The 22,485-nt window shown below is 36.7% G+C and overlaps 2 protein-coding genes and 1 long non-coding RNA gene across 4 annotated transcripts; 2 read left to right on the top strand and 1 right to left on the bottom strand.

The window, feature by feature from the left end:
• The first annotated feature begins 312 nt into the window (after positions 1 to 312).
• Positions 313 to 2,528, top strand: LOC139816907 (uncharacterized). Of its 2 annotated transcripts, XM_071784739.1 has the most exons (5): positions 314 to 565; positions 727 to 893; positions 1,140 to 1,446; positions 1,537 to 1,784; positions 1,884 to 2,528. In XM_071784739.1, exons 3-5 carry the CDS (start codon positions 1,142 to 1,144, stop codon positions 2,375 to 2,377), a joined length of 1,047 nt encoding a protein of 348 aa, XP_071640840.1. In that variant the 5' UTR covers positions 314 to 565; positions 727 to 893; positions 1,140 to 1,141; the 3' UTR covers positions 2,378 to 2,528. The 2 variants fall into 2 exon arrangements, with proteins under 2 accessions (XP_071640839.1, XP_071640840.1); XM_071784738.1 differs by having other exon boundaries at positions 313 to 565; positions 1,537 to 2,528.
• LOC139816909 (uncharacterized) lies at positions 2,520 to 4,392 on the bottom strand. Its single transcript, XR_011733113.1, has 3 exons — positions 4,165 to 4,392; positions 3,528 to 4,023; positions 2,520 to 3,457 (listed from the first exon to the last, which is right to left on the bottom strand). It is a non-coding gene; the product is annotated as an uncharacterized lncRNA (long non-coding RNA).
• A 6,525-nt stretch (positions 4,393 to 10,917) lies between these two features.
• On the top strand, positions 10,918 to 21,030 carry LOC139816906 (phosphatidylinositol-3,5-bisphosphate 3-phosphatase MTMR4). Its single transcript, XM_071784737.1, has 16 exons — positions 10,918 to 11,535; positions 13,887 to 13,936; positions 14,135 to 14,451; positions 14,621 to 14,807; positions 14,894 to 15,072; positions 15,157 to 15,355; positions 16,580 to 16,770; positions 16,861 to 17,056; positions 17,160 to 17,345; positions 17,428 to 17,592; positions 17,684 to 17,934; positions 18,010 to 18,249; positions 18,331 to 18,613; positions 18,770 to 18,871; positions 18,976 to 19,160; positions 20,095 to 21,030. Exons 3-16 carry the CDS (start codon positions 14,144 to 14,146, stop codon positions 20,423 to 20,425), a joined length of 3,003 nt encoding a protein of 1,000 aa, XP_071640838.1. The 5' UTR covers positions 10,918 to 11,535; positions 13,887 to 13,936; positions 14,135 to 14,143; the 3' UTR covers positions 20,426 to 21,030.
• The last annotated feature ends 1,455 nt before the right edge of the window (positions 21,031 to 22,485 follow it).

Raw genomic sequence — 22,485 nt, 5'->3', positions numbered from 1 at the left:
AAGAGCCAATAGGGCGACAGCGATAGCAAGCTCCCCGAACGCAGCTTAAGCGCTAATAGTGTGTGGTAAAAGCAATTTAAGCAATTACGGAACGCATCGCCAGCACTGCTTTATGACGTCACGTTCTCAGCACTGGCAGTGAATATCGGAATGCACCCTAGTATTTCGTGCCTCACCTCGAAAATAATAGCGAAAATAGCGCGAGTGATGACGTCACGCTGCCTTTCCAGTGACGTCATCATCGTATATCACAGCGCCACAAAGCGTCTCCTCGAACAGTTTTGGACGATTAAAGGTGGAAGCACATAAAATTACAGGAGCCATAGGCAGAATGCAGAAGCCATAGCGCATGCGCTGTGGTATTACTTTATCTGCCTATAGCAGAATGGCAGATATCATAGCGCATGCGCTATGGTTTCTGTATTCTGCCCATGGCTTCTGGATTTTCAATCTACATAAAAATACATAATGCATAGCCACGGGAATAGGCACATACATTCTCCTTGTAGTCGGTCCTTCTAGAAAAGTGATCGAGAAGAAAGAACGGATTTATATTGATTAACACGTAAGTATTCTCATTATTTAAGTATCAACGTAATGAAATTACGAACTGACAGTGACCGTATATAATTATTAGTGTGAATTGTCTCAGTTTCGTAAACATAGTGTTTTGAGGTTAATTTGATTTTGTGTGCTGAAGTATCCAAATTGCTTTCTACTTTGAAGGCTCAGAGCTCCGCGACTAACAAGACGCAAGCAAACTCGAATCAAGACGCGTCGAAAGCTAAATCGGCGCAAGATCCGAAGACGGATAGCGAGACGTCGTCGAGTCCGAGGCGATCACCAGAAATTGTAATTTATTGCAAAATAAACGCATCATCTCATAATTTTCGGTAAGTTTTATATACAGTTTAGGTGTAAAAATTCATTATTAAAACATTCTCTTGATTTGGTTAATTTTCTCGAATAATACTTTATTATTTTTTATGTATCATTGAATATTTTTCACTCATTTTGATATTTGATGTTTGCGCTGTTTGGCCATTCTTTAACGTTTTTGCAATTAGTTCATACAATTCTGAATGTGATTTTAATTCGAGAAGACTGCATTGGATTGAATTACATTTGTCTTTTCACAGAAATGGATGATTTGTTGTTAATTGCTCTGGTCAACATGGAAGCACTTTTGGTGCAACGTCGTAGAAACCGTAAACGTCATTGTCGCCGTCGGCGTGTCTGGGTACGACCAATTAACACAAGGAGAAGACAGCAAGGAGCGTTTTACAATCTTTTTCAGGAGATGAAAACAGATCCGCAAATGTTCCACAAGTATACACGTATGACACTGCCAACATTCCAGCACTTAATGGACATTGTTAATCCAAGTTTAATGAAACGAAGTCCACGGGCACTTGAACCAGAGCAAAGAGTTGCTGTTACATTGCGGTATGTGTTTGGATTACTTGTAGTCTAACAATACATATGTGTAAAAACAGTTTGGCAATTAATATTATAATATTGATAATGATGTTACAGATTTCTGATTGGAGACAAAGTTCCAGAAGTTGCTTTTGCCTATCGTGTTGGTTTATCAACAGTACATAAAATAATTAAAGAGACGTGTGACGTATTTGGAAGACTTCTTGGTCCTATCTATCTACGAGCTCCTTCAAGAGAAGAATATTTACAAATTGCTGAGGGTTTTTGGACATTATGGAATTTTCCACATTGCTTGGGGGCAATTGATGGAAAACATGTCGATGCTCAATGCCCCCCTAATTCTGGTACGCTGTACTTCAATTATCACAAACGATACAGCATCGTACTTTTGGCTGTGTGTGATCACAATTATCAATTCACTTTGGTGGATATTGGGTCAATAGGGAAGAACAGTGATGCGGGAATTTATGGGAACAGCTACTTGAATGTGACAAATGAGATGCTGGATATTCCAGAAGGAACCAGTTGCTTAAGCGGAACCGATATACAAGTGCCTTATTTTTTTATTGGGGATGAAGCATTCCCCATTGGAAAGCATTTGATGCGGCCATATGCTGGACGGTATTTGGGGGAACGCAAAAACATATTTAATTATAGACTTTCGCGAGCTCGGCGTATAATAGAAAATACATTTGGGATTTTGGCAAAAAAGTGGGGTATATATAACAGACCGATCGCTGCGATTCCTGATAATATCAATAAATATATTTTGGCAACTGTATGTTTGCACAATTTCTTAAGAAACAAAGAAGGTAATATTTTACAATTTGAAAACAATGATGAAATTATTGAAAATAACGAAAATGGTGCATTTGCGACGCACATTAAAGACTCTCTTTGCAATTATTTTATGACTCCAAATGGAATGGTCAATTAGCAGCATGATCATGTAACAAGAGGACAAAATCAAGACTTCATCTACACGTAAACATTTGATCGATTGATTACACACGTGTCATATTGTGAAATGTAATGCTAATATGTATTTATTATGTGAATATAAAATAAATAGTACAAGATTTCTTTAATATTATTATTATTAATATTATTATATACCAGTACACATATATGTTATTACTAAAATTAATATCGCACAATCTTAAGACATGAGTATTATATGTATCTACGAATAAATGCAATTATTTATTTTATCACAAAAATCATCTCGCTCACAGGTTTTCCTTTCTCCACAAAATTTTCATCATTTCTTGTTTCTTGACTTGTTTTATATCATCATCCAATTGTTTTAATTCCGCCATAACCAGATTGCAAAATGAAGTGTCTGGATCATTCTGCATTTGTGCACCATCTTTTTTAGAATTCAAATGCTCTGCAACTGCTTGATTCAAATTAATAAAAGACGCTTCGAACTTATCGTTTTCGAAAGATCACCAGGCAATAAAACTTGACACGTTATTGAAGTTGACAAAACGAACGACGAAAATGCGTTAATTTAAGTCGCTAGGTTAAAATTGTACTTATACGATTAAAAATTTATATATATATATATATATATATATATATATATATATTATTGATACAATATGTTCGCGCGAATATGAAATTTTGTATTAATTATTAAAAATTTGATTGTCATTAATTGATAGATTAAAACTTAATTATGTAATTTGACGGTTGCGCTGATACCTAAGAATTTAAATTCGTGGAAATTATTACTAGTAAAAATCACGAATATGCATATACAAAGTAACTGACAGGTGAAAGAGTAATTCGACTGACAATAACAATGTTTATTTATATTAATTAATAATAAAACATTATCAAAACTTATTATTGTCGATAAAAATTAAAAACTGGACAGATAACGAAGTTCGACAGATGCACTGTCTTCGGATACTTCGGCACTGATATCAATTTTGCTCAGTTCACCTAATTTGTTCACAATAGCGGCCGGCTGGGGTACGTTGGACACGGATGTCGCAGGCTGGAACTCCTCCTTGATAACGAGAAATCAAGAGAATGTTTTAATAATAAATTTTTACACCTAAACTGTATATAAAACTTACCGAAAATTATGAGAAGATGCGTTTATTTTGCAATAAATTACAATTTCTGGTGATCGCCTCGGACTCGACGACGTCTCGCTATCCGTCTTCGGATCTTGCGCCGATTTAGCTTTCGACGCGTCTTGATTCGAGTTTGCTTGCGTCTTGTTGGTCGCGGAGCTCTGAGCCTTCAGAGTAGAAAGCAATTTGGATACTTCGGCACTGATATCAATTTTGCTCAGGTCACCTAATTTGTCCAAAATAGCGGCCGGCTGGGGTACGTTGGACACGGATGTCGCAGGCTGGAACTCCTCCTTGATAACGAGGTTTTGCGTCTTCTCGATAGGCTCGATTTCGTCTTTCGAACTATCCACTATAGTAAGATTACCTCCCTCGTCATCATCATCATCGTCCTCGTCATCCGAATACCAATCTTTGATAATCTGATCGGTATTTTAGGTGCATCGGACTCGTTGTCTATGTTTTTCAAACTGTCCTGAGCCGCGCGTTGCTGCTGCTGTATTCGGCACACAAAATAAAATTAACCTCAAAACACTATGTTTACGAAACTGAGACAATTCACACTAATATAATTATATACGGTCATTGTCAGATCGTATTTTCATTACGTTGATAATTAAATAATGAGAATACTTACGTGTTAATCAATATAAATCCGTTCTTTGTTCTTAATCACTTTTCTTTAGGACCGGCTACAATGAGAATGTATGTGCCTATGCCCGTGGCTATGCATTATGTATTTTTATGTAGATTGAAAATCCAGGAGCCATGGGCAGAATACAGAAACCATAGCGCATGCGCTATGATATCTGCCATTCTGCCATAGGCAGATAAAAGTAATACCACAGCGCATGCGCTATGGCTTCTGCATTCTGCCTATGGCTCCTGTAATTTTATGTGCTTCCCTTGTTAATTTTTTAAGATTTTGTTTTTTTTTTTAATTTTTAAAATTTGTAGATTTTTGTACTATTTTTTATAAAATTGTAATTTTTTATAAAATACTACTTGCAATAATTTCTTGATTTGAGAACATTGTAATTTGTGGTACTATTTCGTAGATATTTCTACAAAAAAATAACTATTTCTACAAAAAATTAAATATTTCAACAAAAATGTACAAATTTCTATTTCTAGTCAAATTTTGTAGTTATTCATAGAAATTTTTTCCGCCAGTGTTGTGCAATACTCACAACAGAAATAGCATCGCAAGAAGAAGTTTTAATAAATGTGGAAACAAACAAAACACAAAGGCCGGTATTCATAGTCGGTTCTTATAAGACCATCTTAAGTACAATCTTAAGATGTCATTAACCAATCACAGAGCCGTATTAGCATCTTAAGATATTACTTAAGACGGTCTTGAAATAAGATCTGATTATGAATACCGGCCAAAATAAGAATCAAGCTGTAAAGAATGTGGAAGGAAATTCTATACAAGATATGGAAGAAGTTGCAAAAAATATAGATAAAGCAGCTGTACAAAGTATGGAAGAGCAAAATAAAGCGGTGCAACAAGAGATGTATGTAATTAAATGTTTCTTTAAAATTATTATTTAATAGGTTCGAATCATATTTAATTTGTTAGTATGTATTGCTATGAAAAGTATTATTATATATTTATTATCACACGTGCGTGGAAAGTGGCCCTAGAGTAACACTGCGTGCGGGAAATATCTCATTCACGGCCTCGATTGAGAAATCTCTCGCGCGTGCGGAATCGGCCATCCGTCGCACAGATGACGCGTGCGCAATGGGCCACTTTCCACGCACTTTGTAATATAAAATAGGGTGTGTAACACGTGCGGGTTGAGAATTGGACACGAGTGCGGAGTGGACGCACGAGCCGAAGGCGAGTGCGATCACCCGCACGAGTGTCCAATTCTCAACTTCCCGCACTTGTTAGACAAATAACTATATTACAGAATGCAAGAGATATTGGCAATAATGCAAATGTTGATGTCGAAACGTTATTGATGCAATTAGGAAATGCAGGAGAAACGGACCAAGAATTCCTAAACAAAAATAAAAATCTTTTAGAAGAAAAAGAATTCTTAGAAGAAAAAAATCAAGGTTTAAGTATACAAGTTACACAGTTGCAAATAACAGAAGTTGAAAAAATGACAAAGAATAAAGGCATAAAGAGGCGGAAACAATAGCCATTGATGCTCTGCGTAAAGTATTTACACCTGGCCAGTTTAAAATGTTAATAATGTCATCGACAAGGAGTCATGTCAAATGGTCAGCTGAAGATATTACATCAACCATTTTGTTAAGATCAAGTCCAAAAGCTTACAGGTTTTTAAGAAATGTAAAAAAAATTTCCATTACCGTGCATCAAGGCTAAAATTAGATTGATCGGTTCAATGTTTGGCCTGGTGTTGAAAGAAATACATAGAAAGAGAGAGAGAAATTGTGTCGGTTCAGTCATCTGTCTCTATGCTGGATTGATCGGTTCAGTGTTTGGCCTGGTGTTGAAAGAAATACATAGAAAGAGAGAGAGAAATTGTGTCGGTTCAGCCATCTGTGGCTTTTGTATTGCGGTAGGTCAGGCCGCGCATTCTGCGTAGGCCATGTATGAATGCGCGCAAGAGGCGCCGACCGCGTTGCGTCCCAGGCGCGTGATACGGCTAGGCGTAGGGTTACCGCGCGCGTGCGTGAGCATGTCGGGTGGGGCGCGCAGCCCGGCGAGCGAGCATTCGTCTTCCGGCCGTCGTACGGTACACTCGTTTTGCTTGCTTCTATCGGTTTTTGAGAGGCTTCGAAATACGCAGTTGCGTGATTCTTTCGCGTCTAAGAATTGAACGCGAGTTGGTGGTGAATCGAGCACCGCTTACGGGTGTGATATTGAGCGCACATAGATTTAATAGAATACGCTGCTCACGAAGGCAGGCAACGGTCGTCACAGAAGGCCATCCATGGTGGAACGGTCCGGCAAATCTTTCAGACACGAGGAAGGCAGCCATTTTGAGAACGTGCGAGAAAGCCTTTCGGGCAAGAGACAAGAAGCCATTGATAAACTGAGGAGAAAATTGAATTTGGCTTATTCTTTGAGACCATTTATTATTACTCGCATATCTGATATGATGAGAGCTTCGAGTACAATTTAAGGTAACCGCGTTTTTAATATACTTGAGTGAGGACGTTAGATACTCGTCTAACGTTACACGAGGGATCTGCAAGGGATCTTTAATCCTTTCTCGGTTACAATTTCCAGCTTGCTAAATTCACGAGAGCAAGGTGAAAGGAACACTTCCTCGCTTATCGAAGAGTTGTGCACATCTAATTTTGAGTCAAATAAAGTAAACTGAGCTCAGTCTAAATATAATTTCGTTCTTTATTTCTTTGGTTGCAACCAGTTTATTAACAATTAAAGACAGTAACTTTCTCATTTTGTGCGATTGATATTACGTGATAAACACGAGAAATGTAAATTCTTTACGTTATTCCTTTCTTATGCGTACGTGCTTCGCTCTTAATAATCGTTTCAAATTACATTATCTGCGATAGTATGTATTTACCGTTTGTTTGCGTTTTGAGAATATCTCCCAATAGAGATTTGATTATATTCTTCACTTGAGAACATAAGGGTGCTTATTTGTATATCACTCACGACTCGTTTATAATACCGTGACTTGCGATAACATCTGTTATCAGTTTTTTATACGTGATAATGATATCTCTCTCTTTACTATGATTTGTATTGTCACCGTGAATGTCCTGCGACTTAGTATTATTATCAGAATATATTTCTCTAACAATAACATATTGATTCTTGTAAATCAAAGTCTGATTAAGTTAAGCGTTTCTTCTTGTAAATATTCTTATGATTAATTATTTTATGCGATTCGAATATAGATCTTTCGTTTACGTTTCAATAAGTAATCTTGCTTGCGTTCCCTTTTCAAGAAAGATAATAGCATAGATACTTTCAGATCAATTATTGCAAGCTATATTTGTATTCGTTTAACGAGAATTAGTGTGTCAATATCTATGATCAAGGATTATTCATCTGATATATCTGACGACTCATTGAGCTTACTAGTTATATTGCTTCTTTCATTTTCCTTTTCGTTATGAGTGAAATTAATCCTTGTAGATTGAAGAATATTGTTTTCAGAAATATATCCATTTACGAACAGTTAAATTGACACATTAATTCTAGGCATATTATTACTTTATGTGATTAATGCTATTTTTGCTGTATATTCTTATTTATATATATATATATATTATGTGCTGTTTATTCATGTCGAAACGATTTCCTTTTCTTGATAAAAATTAAAACTATTGGTGATTTGTGACTTCAATTTCAACGAGATCAGACAAGTTAACCCTCCGTAGTCACACCGGGTCAATTTGACCAGAGCCTCAACTTTGGTCGTAAATATCTTGCGCGTAACTTGAAAATTGGCGGACATGACGCCCTCTAGCTGTAGTTAAAAAAAATTTTTTTTTTTTAACACAAATTTTTCGCGAATTTTTTTATATGTTAAAAATTCCTGAGGCCCTTCTTTTTTTATAGCAATCAATTTAGCAATATCGCAAGTGCATTCGAGAATTTTTTCAACACGATTGGTGCATGGATAAATGGTCAAATAGCGCACGGTCAAAGTTCGTCTCGGGTCAAAATGACCCAGAGTGACTTCCTTGTTTGAAAAAATAGGTGGGGGTTTTTTCCTTTGGCGTCCTCGGATGAGGACAGAAAGGTGCCTTGTGCACGTGGCAATTGGCACATATAGTCTAAACCTAAGGATTACTCAAACACACTAAATTACTTTGCCCGTATGCTTAATAAATTTAAAAATTATATACAAAACATTCCAATTTCCAGCTTGAATGAGACGAAAGATATCTATTTCCTCCATATAACCCGCTTCTCTCAATTCATTATCCATAACAGCTCTCCACTCATCGAATTTACAGCATCTCCAAATCACATGATGTATATCCTCGCATTCGCAACCACATTCGCATCTCTCGTTGTCGATATAGCCTTTTCTCTTGAGGGATGAGCCAAGATTGTAATGGTTAGCTCTCAATCTATTTATCAACGTAACAAAATATCTTTCCGCTCTAACCTTGTTGAACCACGGCTTAGTGGCCGCACGGTCATAGAAATGATCAAAATAGAAGATGCCCTTTTGCAATGATTCACGAATAATCGAGAGTTGTGTGGCGTCCCACGTCTCCCTTCTGGCGCTGGGGAGAAAAAATAGGTGTAACTACGGAGGGTTAATACGTAATACGTAAATAATACGTAAATTATACGTGAATGACTCACTGGGGTAATACGTTACCCCAAACTTGTACCGCGTGTATAATATTTCCAGAATGTTCTTAGAAAACTTTATAATAGATAATTTTGTTTGTTGTTTAATAGGGAAGACGATAGTAGTCATCAATTTGCGGTAGTAAAAAAAAAACAGTAAAAAAATTTCGAAAAACAAAACAAAGAACCAAAAATTTGGCTGAAATAATGCGAATTTGAAGGGCGGCGGTGTGGTGTCTAGTGGTAGAGCGCCAGACTCGTAATCTGAGGAACCAGGTTCGAGTCCACTAGAGCCATGAATCATGGAAAAGTTTTTTCCGAAAAAACCGCGCCCCTCCGTGCAGATGCGGAGAAAACTGGGCTCCGTCTTTCGGAAGAGACGTTAAACCGTTGTCCAAAGGAGGAAACAGTAAGGTAGTAGGATGAATTGGAAACAGTAAGGTAGTAGGATGAATTGGAGGTTAGGGTTGGGTACGTCCCTTCAAAACGCCCTTTAAGGCCCCTTGGGGTATATAAAGTAAAATTCTTTATCTTTTAATGCGAATTTGAATTTCGCGTGGGGTAACGTATTACCCCAGTGAGTCTGTCTAGGATTAATATAATATCACTCCTACACTTTCTTTTATATTACAATCAATTACACGTCTCTACAACTTAGAACGGTGCTCATAGTTTAATCTTCAATTTCAGATTACAGAAAAGCTTATCTTAAAATGCTGCAAAGGCTATTTTATTATAACATTCTATAATAAACTTAAGACGATTTTAAATATATAACATTGTGTCAGGAATATTGTTCTTACAGTTTGCAATACGAGTAATTATTTCTGTATACTTCCTTATTAATAATGTTTTCTAATTCCATTTGCAATATTTAATCTTTATTTCCTTACTTATTAATATGTAGACATTGTTTTTTTTTTATTATTAGTGTATTATATTTTTTTTATTAATTTGTGAGGTTTCGTATTATATTTACAAATTTTTTATTTTTGTTTGCATTTTTGTCACAAACTGTGACTAAAGGTGGAAGCACATAAAATTGCAGAAACCATGAGCAGAATGCAGAAGCCATACGCGCATGCGCTATGGTATCTGAAGAGCTCTAACAGATACCATAGCGCATGCGCATATGGCTTCTGCATTCTGCTCATGGCTCCTGCAATTTATGTGCTTCCACCTTTATGCTGCATTTAAATGTGGCGCCACATTTTGGATAAACATTTGATTGGCTGTCGTATTCTCCGGCCGTCATTATGCGCAATGTTAAGCGGAGAGCACACACTTCTGCACAACGCATAATGCGTTAAAGAAAATTGATTGGTCTATTTCCTTATGCACATGTGTATGTATGGACCAATCAATTTTCTTATGCTTACGCATTATGCGTTGTGCAGAAGTGTGTGCTCCCCGCTTTACACACCCGTCTTCTAACACCATGCTACTTAGCGACAGTGAGCGGTTGCGCTCCTGAATGCCCCTATTGGATGCATCCAGAATAGGGTCCTTGAAATATTTTAAGATTAATATTCCACAATTTATATACCCTGCGGTAAATAGAAATCTAATCCAGAATAATCGCTCTCTGAAGCTGCGTTCCGATATTCATCTATAGTTTACGTAACGTATGTACATACACTATAGATTTTCAGTCTGACAGTGAATATCGGAACGCAGCCTGAAACTAGATGCACAATGAAAAACACAGGCAATAGGAACAGAATTTCCGACGCGTTGGATTTCTATTCTCTGTTGCTTGTATCTGACCAATACAGTGATTTGATTTTAGCTGCGATTGGATAGGTATGTACAGGCAATAGAGAATAGAAATCCAACGCGTTGGAAATTCTGTTCCTATTGCCTCTATTCTTCATGTTGTTGCCTGTGTTTTTCATTGTGCATCCAGCTTGAGCCGTTAAGTAGCAATTGAATGTGATTGGTTCTTTTCTTTGGATCCAACCAATCACACTTAATTACTACTTAGCTCAGTGAGTGGTCGTGCTTCTGGATGCACCCATTGATGGTGTGTATTGGCTGTGTGTGTTCCGATATTCACTGCAAGTACTGAAAATCTATAGTTTACGTGACGTACAATTATAGTTTTTCAGTACTGACAGTGAATATCGGAACGTAGCAGTCTGTGATCGTGTGTGATCGCGACCGAGCTTCGAACTCGAAGATTCAACTCTGAAGATTCAGTCGATTTAGATTGGAAGGTATCGATATCGTTGTGCGTTATCGCAACTCGGTTATATGTAACGCAACGAAATTGCGCGCTTGTCTCGCAAATATACATACATTACATACGAACGTTTCGGCTTTCGACTTTCGATAGCGAGACGACACGGACCGCGCGCCGCGCGTGCTGCTATGAGCCAGCCGCCGCGCCGTAATGAGAACATTGAGAACTGATCGTCGCCGTCGCCACCACTTCTACCAAGTGCTCGCTGCCATTCAACATATGCCTGTAGTACACATCCGTGTTCCTGACATTTCATCGTCGCAGTGGTGCCCGTGAAGGCGATGCTCCGCGTCGCGGGGCAGCGTCGTTAGTACGTGGCGTCCCGCAACATTCAGTTCATGGATTTCGCGTGAGAGAATATAGACTGTGGAGGGAGATAGAAAAAGAGAAAGATACATATATATATATATATATATATATATATATAAATATACACATACACCTTGGAGATACAGCCGACGTATGTTGTCCATCGTGTGGGATATCACAATTTAGAAGTGAGTAGGTAAGACGCGAGTCTACGCTTGTGCTCGTACAATATCGTAAATGATTATGCACTCTCTCTCTCTCTCTCTCTCTCTCTCTCTCTCTCTCTCTCTCTCTCTCTCTCTCTCTCTCTCTCTCTCTCTCTCTCTCTCTCTCTCTCTCTCTCTCTTTCTCTTTCTCTTTCTCTCTCTCTTTCTCTATCTTTCTATCTTTCGGCTGCATAATGATAAGAGCGAAAGGCCAGACGAAGCAGGCAGGCATCGCGGAGATGCGGAGTAGAATGCAATGTAGCGTGGCCGTGACGTGTGTCTAACGTTGTATCACGTCGCGTTACAACGCGATGTTGCGGTGTCCCGCCAACCAATGTAGATTTGTGATAAGAAAAGATAATAGGTTTTTTATCTTTACTACATTAAGTTACATAGTTTTCCACAAGAAACGTATATATATATATATATATATATATATATATATATATAAGTATCGAAAAATAAGAAAAAAGAATAGACGAAAGCAGTAAAAATACAAGCGTAAAAATTGAAAGAGCAAATATGTAGGACACTTATTCAGCTGCATTTCCTGTTTAAAAATAGTTATTATGTTCGAATTTTGTAGACAATAGTTACTGTGTTTTCTAAATTACGAATGGTTCCACCTATGGGTCTGTTTTTCTATTGCTACACTGACTGCACTAGTTTGAGAAGTGTACATTGAACCGAAAAACGTATGCACATACGTTGTACATAAGACTTTCATGCTTTAAAGCGGGGAGCACACACTTCTGCACAACGCATAATGCGTAAGCATAAGAAAATTGATTGGTCCATACACATGTGCATAAGGAAATAGACCAATCAATTTTCTTATGCTTACGCATTATGCATTGTGCAGAAGTGTGTGCTCCCCGCTTTAGTTACTTTAGTGTATGTACATACATACAGTTATTGAACTAGTGCAGTCAGTGCAGTAATAGGAAACAAACTCTATGTGATGATGTGGAAAAAAAGTCAGCTGAAATTGGCGGTAATTAACTAGGTATTTAAGGGGATCCTGCAGCCGTATGATTTACCGACATTATCGTTTTTCGATGGATCTTTTAATTGGCTTTATAGAATTGCAAAAATCTTTTACAGAATTAAAGTACGCACAAAAATCTAGGGTAGCAAACGCGATTTTATATCAAAAACATCAAAAAATTAAAAATATTACTTATTTGGGCACATACACAGCTGTCACCTGACGACAATATTTACTTAAAACAAAAATTCTGCAGTTTATACATACATAATGTTTATCATCTGCCCTTGGGAAGACATGTAGAAATAATATCGTGCAAGTAGAAGTAAGATTCAATGCGTACAAAAAAAAGATCCATCGAAAAATTATTTTAGTAATGCAAATACGGATGCAGAATGACAAGAAGAGCAGCAACAGTAGTTGCCGGATCTTGCGAGAGATGGCGAGCAATCGAAAAAAGGACAGATGTCATTTCGTTAGACAAAGACAGATATAGGGAAAACAAAATTAGAAAGGTTGACATTCAGTCTGTTCGCGTTGCTTGCACTTTTTGCACTCAGCATCTTCGCTTTCTCTCTCTTCAACGACCGAATATATATTTATCTTATTTCAAGTGCAAAAATGTTTGGGGATTTCAAGCAACGCGAACAAGCCTCTTAGCAACGCGAACAAGCCTATTATCGACATCGAGGAAGTTCGCCAGTCACTGCAGGATCCCCTTGACTCATGGACTTCAATCTACTTTTCCTACATGCATGATAACACTACGATTAAGAAGCCTTTGGCAATTATAGGAAGTGTAAAATAAAGAATGACATGTCAAAAAGGGAATTTCTGATGAAGCGATTTCTGATGAAAAAAATTTAATCTAATTATAAAATTGATGAATTTGTTATATACTTAAATGTTCTATATTGGCTTTCCATTTAGTGACACTTTATACAAACGTTCTATTTTTCTTGGCATTCAATAAGTAACAAAAAACAGAACGATACTTATGTTGGCTTGTGTCACTAAATGAACAACACCCATTTAATATATAACTTATGCATATTTAAACTTTAGCGATAGACAGACATATAAAATATAGCTGAAATAAATGGGCTTAACGTACACATAGATAGGAAAGAAGGTACATTGGTAATAATATCGAACTATATATAATATAGTTTATATATAAATAGGTGTGTTCTATTTAGTTGAACTTCTTGCACAGTTTCTTTTTTTCTTTTTTTTTCCAACATGAAAAGCTAAGCTCCAAGTTCAGCTAAAAAGAACAGGCCTATTGTTAGGCCTGTTTGGAGGCAAAGTATACATGTTATTACAAGTTATCAATATGTTACAGGAGCCAGGGCACTTGCTTGGCATACCAAATAGTCACTGAGTTTGTGTTAAGTAAGTTTGTATTATTTGAATTGTATTACTGATATAAAGAACAATACAATGATAGAGATAAGACAACCGTCAATATTTTTTACCTGCTTTGAGATCTTAGATCTTAAATGTCGCATACATATAATTAAATTAACAGTACAGTTAACCGTAAATATTAAGGATATATCTTATATATCTTACTATATATCTTAATTATAGAACGAAGAGATGGAGAGTTCAGAAGAACCTACCAGTTTGCAGTCCATATGTCATCTACATGCCTCAGAGTTGTTTCCTAAGCACATACACTTTGAATGCGAGGATGAAACGTTAACGATTCCATTTACACCACTGAGCGGAGAATCGGTTGTGGCATTGGGACGGACAACGGATGGTGTTTTGGCACTTTCAAATTATAGACTTTATCTACAATTAAGTCAAACGTGTTACAATATACCTCTTGGTCTCATCGAGCAATTGGAGGTCAAGGAGATATTTTATTTGCACATTGGATGCAAAGACGCACGTTCCTTGAGGTATTTATGATATACTGTCATTTTTTACATCCATATATGAGTATGAGAGTTGTCGCATTTTTCTCTTTTAAATTTATTAAACATGGCGTATAAAAAAAAATATATATATATATATATAGTTACTTTTATGAAAAAGATACCAAAATATTGATAAATGCTGATATTTCAGTTGTGCATTTACTACAAATGAACACTGTTTGGAGTGGTTTAAACGATTGCACAAAGTGACCTATCCGCGAAAAAGTATAGAAGATATATTTGCGTTCGCATACTATGCTTGGTCTATGGAAGAAGGCAAAGATTATCCTAGGCTCGGGAAAGATAATAGTTCTTATATAACTACTTTTAATTCAGAGGTCAGTACGCCTCTTAAATGTTTGTAATTGTGGCTGTTTGTAGAAATTTTTACTCTAAATTTTTACTCCACAAAATTATATCCTAGGTCGAGCGATTAAAATTTAATTTGCATGGCACATGGCGCATAAGTCAAATAAATAAGGATTATCGGATGTGTCCATCCTATCCACCACAGCTTCTAGTTCCCGCTTGCATTTCCGATGAAACTCTCGAATTTGTTGCCAAATTTCGAAGTTCCAGACGAATTCCAGCTATTGTCTGGAGGTATAGTCTTTATTTTATATATTTTATATAGTAGTATTTATAATAAGTGTCATCTATTTTATTATTACAAATATATTTTTTAAGACACGTAAATAACGGCGCTGTGATAGCTCGCAGTAGTCAACCGGAAGTTGGTTGGCTCGGTTGGAGAAGTTCTGAGGACGAAGATCTTCTAAAAGCTCTCGCGGATGCGTGTAGCTATGATAAAGGCGAATCTACGATAGTAGATTCGCCTATTATATATTCCGACGATTCCGGTGATAATATGCCGAGTGCTGCCAAAGTAAGGGGATTGTAATCAGTCAATTTGATTAAAACTTTCGCGGCTTTTTTCTTCACTGCTTATATTTGATATAGCGCGAGAGCTAATAATACAATATACCTGAAAACTCACCTTTTTATTATTCTGCATTAATAAGTGCACAATTCAATATCTTACATTTTCAGTGAAAATGGATCTTACAATAATTGATCGATATTTACAGCGATTAATTGATTTATAAATCATAGAAATCTTCGAGTTTTCAGTATATTTTCTACACTATAAAACATGTGTACTGACATGTGACAAAATTAACCCTAATCCCTCCAACCAGTCACTTTCGTGTCCCATGCGTTTCTAACGTCGTTTTGTTTCGGAAAACCAACGGCCGTGGGATAATCCCCCCTACCTCTAAAAAAGTTGTTATAGTAGGGAACATCAGGTAGAAATTTCAGAGCCCTAATGTTGGCTTTATAGAAATGCAAAATTCTTGTTTAGAATTAAAGTACGCATCAAAATCTAGGTCATGGTGGTCGAATTTGTATGTGGTGGTCGTCACGTATAACAAAAAATATTAATTTTTTTTCGTTTTCGATATAAATTCGACCACCATGACCTAGATTTTGATGCGTACTTTAATTCTAGACAAGAATTTTGTATTTCTATAAAGCCAATTAAAAGATTAGTGCTAAGAAAAAAACCGGTTAGGATCACGGCTTTAGGATCACCTAGCCGGTTTTTTTCAGTTTTTTTCTTAGCACTAATCTTTTAATTGGCTTTATAGAAATGCAAAATTCTTGTCTAGAATTAAAGTACGCATCAAAATCTAGGTCATGGTGGTCGAATTTATATCGAAAACGAAAAAAAATTAATATTTTTTGTTATACGTGACCACCACATATAAATTCGACCACCATGACCTAGATTTTGATGCGTACTTTAATTCTAAACAAGAATTTTGCATTTCTATAAAGCCAATTAAAAGATTAGTGCTAAGAAAAAAACTGAAAAAAACCGGCTAGAATCACGGCCTTAGGATCACCTTAAATGGCGGAACGTTGGAGGGATTAAGGTTAATTTGTATAGTGCAAGAAAAAATGTTTTTCATATCACAGCAAAAAATAGGAGTCTTAATAAGAAATTAAATAAAAAGAAAAAAAAAAGAAAAAGAATTAGATATAGGTATATATAGTTTAGGTATACAATTATATCTCATGTTTCACATAAATAATTTTTGCTTTATAGAAAGTTTTAATTGTCGATGCCAGATCGTACACAACCGCCGTGGCAAATCGGGCACGCGGCGGTGGTTGCGAGTGTCCCGAGTATTATCCGAGCTGTGACATACAATTTATGAATTTGCCGAATATCCATTCAATACGGAAGAGTTTTCATGCCGTGCGACAGCTTTGCGCATCGGACGCGGATCAACCAAAGTGAGTTTATTCTTAGACTTCAAATTTATATGTCGTTTATTCTTGGATTTCTTAATTATCTTAAATTTTTTATATAACTTAATTTTACAGCTGGTTAAGTTTGCTGGAAGGGACGCGATGGTTGCAGCATATGTCGGGTTTACTGCGGGCAGCGGTCACTGTGGCTTCCGCGATTGAGAGGGACGGTCGACCAGTATTAGTGCACTGTAGCGACGGCTGGGACAGAACTCCCCAAATTGTTGCATTAGCCCAAATATTACTCGATCCATATTATCGTACTATGGAGGTATACAATACCTTTTAAGGATAATAGATGACCAAGTGATTTGAGTACTGCTCTATACACAATTTTATACTATTCTGATTTTACATTTATTGTTTTATTCTAGGGATTTCAAGTCTTAGTTGAGAGAGAATGGTTAGACTTTGGACACAAGTTCGCGGATCGATGTGGTCAAATGATTGGCTGCGATGATCCCAACGAACGCTGTCCAGTATTTCTTCAGTGGCTTGACTGTGTCCATCAGTTAATCCTGCAATTTCAATGTAGTTTTCAAATGTCATCAGCATATCTAGTAAATATATAAACAGTCATGAGAGAAGATATGTATTATCGAAGAAATCATTTCTAAGCGATCTGCAATATTAATGTTTTAGGTGAAATTGGCTCAACATACGTACTCGCAATTGTTCGGTACATTCCTGTGTAATACCAGGCAGGAGAGGCTACAGTTGAGAATACGCGAGCGTACGTTTTCAGTTTGGCGTTTCCTCAACTCAACTGCGTTTGTGAATCATCTGTATTCGCCATTAAAGAATCAAGTGCGTCGCAAAGTATCACATGATTGATACAATTCCACATAATGACAAAACGGTTTTTCAAACAATCCTAATTTTAATTATTTTGCTTTAGGTATTATGGCCAAGTTGTAACGTACGCGATCTTGTTCTATGGTCCGAGGTGTATTTAGGCTCCATGGAATCATCACTCGGTATGAGAGACGATAAACAAAGAATGACAGTGATAGACATCGAAGGTGGCGAGAGTGAAGAGCCGCAGGGACAAATGACGAAGACGAGGTCGTACGGTGATCTTATGCACGCCCCCGATCATGCAGCATATCTGCACCGAAGACGTAGCGATCCAAGTATTTCTATGGAAAAGTACGCGATCGACGATACAGTTCAAATCGATAAGCCGACACGTTTGTAAATTTTTCTTGTACGTTTCTGTCGCAGGAAATTTGACTCTCTGGCACTTCAGACTGAGGTGGATCAAAAGAGTGTGAAGAACATAGACGATAACAAAAATGAAGCCGCAAACGAGAACTTGTCAGAGACTGATATCGGGGCAAAACGAGATACTGTTAATCAAACATCCAGCGATTCGCCCGCTAATCCTTCGGTAGATAGTTCTACTGATACTTTAATACCTAATAACGATTCCGTTGTTCCAGTGGTAAATGGAGAGAAAGAAGCGTAAGTGCGCAGTTTTTTTATATCTTTACAATGATATTTAAATGAACTTTAAGCATCTATAAAGTTTGTTGAAATTTGTAGACCACAAACAAGTTCTTCACACGATATTGTTTCACCATGGATTGAAACTGGCACTACTAGTACACAGGTTGTTTGTTCTTCGTGTAATCGCAATGAGGGTAGTGACGTGAGTGATACCAGCGTCCCATTGATATCAAGAACTCCCAGTAGCATATGTCCAGCTTCTCCGACCCATCAGGACGTTGTGCTAGAAAATCCTGACTGGTTGGATGACGTTGACGGTCTTCCTGTCATATGTTGCGATGTCCAAATGCGAGTACAACAAATTATCGTAGAGCATAAGGTACTTAAAGCAGCAATTATTGGTATTTTACACACTTCTGGCATATTCCTCGAAAGTATCTGGCGATATATCATGTACAGTAGAGATGATCCTGTTTCCAAAAATCTTTTAAAAACCTTTGCCATATAATTATTTAATTTCGAATTACTCTTCTAGCTCAAGGAGGAAGCCTTAAGAAAGGAGTTACACACGACGAGATTGGCACTAATTAAGCAAGTTTGCAATCATAACACAGATACCGATCGTATCGATGACATTGTAAGTAGAGTCCTTTGGTTGAGTTTATCTTATGTTTTTACGTGTGTATGCGATCGATGATGTAATAAAAATAAAATAAAAATAATGTACGCGATGATTTACAGGGTTCATTACCTGATTCGGTGGGTAGCGCCGGTGAACATGGAGAATCATTACCGTCGGACATGTCCTGGGAAGCTGTGGAGGAATTAGGTCCTGCACCTACATTATGGGTGCCCGATCATGCCGTGACTCGATGCATGGGATGTAACACAGAGTTCTGGCTCGGTAGACGTAAGCATCACTGCAGGTATGCATTTTGCATGATAAAACAGTAGTTGTTAGTAGAGCTGCCACTAATAATAGGAAGACTCGTTCACGTACACAATGATGGAAAAAAACCGCAATTTAATAAAAGAATTTTTTATATTCCACAAAGAAAATAATCATTCAATGTAGTTTTTTTTATATTAAATACAATTTCAACGTATTACAATTTTGAAAAATTTAAAATTAAAATTGTAACTATAACTACGGTATATGACATATTAGTCAAATTTAAAACAAAGACTTGTAAAAATTGTCAGTCGTTAAAAGACTGAACTAGCTATGAAAATTTAAATTTAATAGCATTTATATAACTAAAATATTGAGTCTATTACATTGCAGAAGAATTGTGAGATACATCACGGACAATCTACATTTTTAATTGTTTATTTAAATTAAGAGTTTGCCAGTTATATAATATTTTTATTTCAAATTAAAAACAGTATAATAAATAATATGGTAGATGTCAAAACTAAAAAAACCTTGAATGTTTGCAAAATGTACAAAATATTTCTGATTGCTGGACACGAATCTAACATTAGTGAATATATAGCTGCTTCAATATTTGATACAAATGTCTGTGATCTTTGGTTTAATAATCTTCCCGTCACAGAAATCTTTTTAATATTAATTTTTGCAAATGTCTTTTAGAAAGTTGAAAATTTAAATAATTTATTTAGTTTTGAGAAAACAATAAATAAAACGTTTTCGATATCATAATAGTCACAATTACAGTAAATTACTTTCAAATATTCCTTTTTTACAATCTTGATTTTTTTTAAATTGTTCAGAATTATTACATCATACTTTTGAATACAAATCGTATTCAGCATTATGAAAAAGAAAGATTATTCTCTTGTTTAACTGTATAATTCTTAGACTTATTTTTCGTATTATATATTTTGTATTATATATAGATGCTGTGGCAAGATTTTTTGTGCCGATTGCTCCGAGAACTCTACCCCTTTGCCTAGCGAACAACTCTACAATCCTGTAAGAGTGTGTAGCGACTGTTACGCGCGGGTGCACCACCATCATACAAGCTCCTGTCAGTGTAATGCTCGACACCAGAACATTAAAACAGAAAATGAAGCGGAATCTTTCGAAACGGCGACTCTACAACAATCAGTGACATGTCAGAGGTCGAGGAAGTTGCCACCCAGTACGAAAGACTCCTGCTGTGACAGCCTACTACAGGCAACACATCAGAAAACGCAACCATCCGTTGCGACAGCCGCAGTGAATTAAAGAGAAAAATCTACGAGAAGAGTCGAGCAGGAAAAAAAAAATGAAAGAATGCGATTAATCCATACGACGCGCTTGTTGTATTCATAATTTATATTGCATACATATGGCACATGGACTAATGCGTCTAGATTGTTCTAAGCGATCTAATATATTTATTGCTAGATTAATAATTTGTACGAACAAACACTATAGCTGGTATAGCTGATGGAGAAAAAATGGCAGAGAGTCAGTATATGCGCACGCATGCGAGGTTGTATTATATACCTTAAGTAACTCGAGATCAAGATTTCCAAATACGAAGATTCTATTTCTTTTGTGAGAAATGTAAGGGAATGGAATCCTTCGAGGTTACCTAGGTATCTATCTCTGTGCTTAACACGACGAGAGAATGATGTGTGGCAAAGTCTTGGATAGGCTGTGATCGATATCTAACTTTGTAGACGACTACACTATGAAGGAAAGCGCTAATTAATTGTCAATTGATCACTAGGAGAGCGGTTGTTTGCTAATTAGCAATCGGATCGAGTAAAACGAATGAAATCGTATTTCTTATATTGACGTCGATGTATAAGAATTGGGATATTAAATGTAATTATCTCATCCTACGCGTCTGCTATCGATGAAATTCATACACATCCACCTATAATTTATCCTAGAGTTCCTAAGACTGATGGCAGAGAACGAAATGTAGGTTCTTACGTCTATCGTAATCGTAGACGTAAAGCAAGGCAGAGAATAGTTATTTGTGTAACAAGTGCGGGAAGTTGAGAATTGGACACGGGTGCGGAGTGGACGCACGAGCCGAAGGCGAGTCCAATTCTCAACCCGCACGTGTTACACACCCTTTATATTACAAAGTGCGTGGAAAGTGGCCCATTGCGCACGCGTCATCTGTGCGACGGATGGCCGATTCCGCACGCGCGAGAGATTTCTCAATCGAGGCCGTGAATGAGACCTAAACAAATTTAGCCCCCCCAAGTGGATTATTGATATATTTTTTTTTACCAATCGTTTGGTGGTTGATTGGTAGTATTTGGTACCGTATTCAAAACGTTTGGTAGTTTCTCGTTTTTCTAGGAAATCAAAAACAAATTTTTGATCTTTTAGCCCCCCCACTTTGACTGTGGTAGTTTTTTTTTTTTAATCGATTGGCGATTGATTGGCAATGCTTGGTACCGCATTAAAAACTTTTGGTGGTTGCGCGTTTCTTTAGAAAATCGAAAAAACAAATTTTTGATCTTCTCTTAGCCCCCCCACTTTGACTGTGGTAGTTTTTTTTTTTTTAATCGATTGGCGATTGATTGGCAATGTTTGGTACCGCATTGAAACCTTTTGGTAGTTTCGCGTTTTAAAAAGAAAGAATTAATTGTCAACAAATTTTTAACCTTCTTTAGCGCCTACACTTTGACTGTTGGGAATTTTAAATTCTTTTTTTACCAATCGTTTAGTGGTTGATTGGTAATGTTAAGAGCTGTAAGTTATTGAAAATTTTATTTTAACATTTCAGTTATGTATAGTGACGATTGCACACATTCACTAATGCTGCGTTCCCACTACACGCGTCGCGTCACGACGCCGCGTCATGAGTTATCCAATCAAAACGTTTCATTTTATGACGTCATTTCCGACAAGATCTTGCGTCGCGTGTAGTGGGAACGCAGCATTAGTGAATGTGTGCAATCGTCACTATACATAACTGGAATGTTAAAATAAAATTTTCAATAACTTACAGCTCTTAACATTACCAATCAACCACTAAACGATTGATAAAAAAAGAATTTAAAATTTCCAACAGTCAAAGTGTAGGCGCTAAAGAAGGTTAAAAATTTGTTGACAATTAATTCTTTCTTTTTAAAACGCGAAACTACCAAAAGGTTTCAATGCGGTACCAAATAACATTGCCAATCAATCGCCAATCGATTAAAAAAAAAAAAAACTACCACAGTCAAAATGGGGGGGCTAAGAGAAGATCAAAAATTTGTTTTTTCGATTTTCTAAAGAAACGTATAACGCCGTAACGGCCGTAACCAATACGTTTCTCGTGCGTTGGCTCACGTTAT

Source organism: Temnothorax longispinosus, chromosome 7, assembly GCF_030848805.1.
Source record: "Temnothorax longispinosus isolate EJ_2023e chromosome 7, Tlon_JGU_v1, whole genome shotgun sequence".
In the NCBI taxonomy this organism is placed as follows: Eukaryota; Metazoa; Arthropoda; class Insecta; order Hymenoptera; family Formicidae; genus Temnothorax; species Temnothorax longispinosus.
The sequence above is the reverse complement of the archived record's forward strand: the minus strand, read 5'-3'. Positions and strand labels throughout refer to the sequence as shown.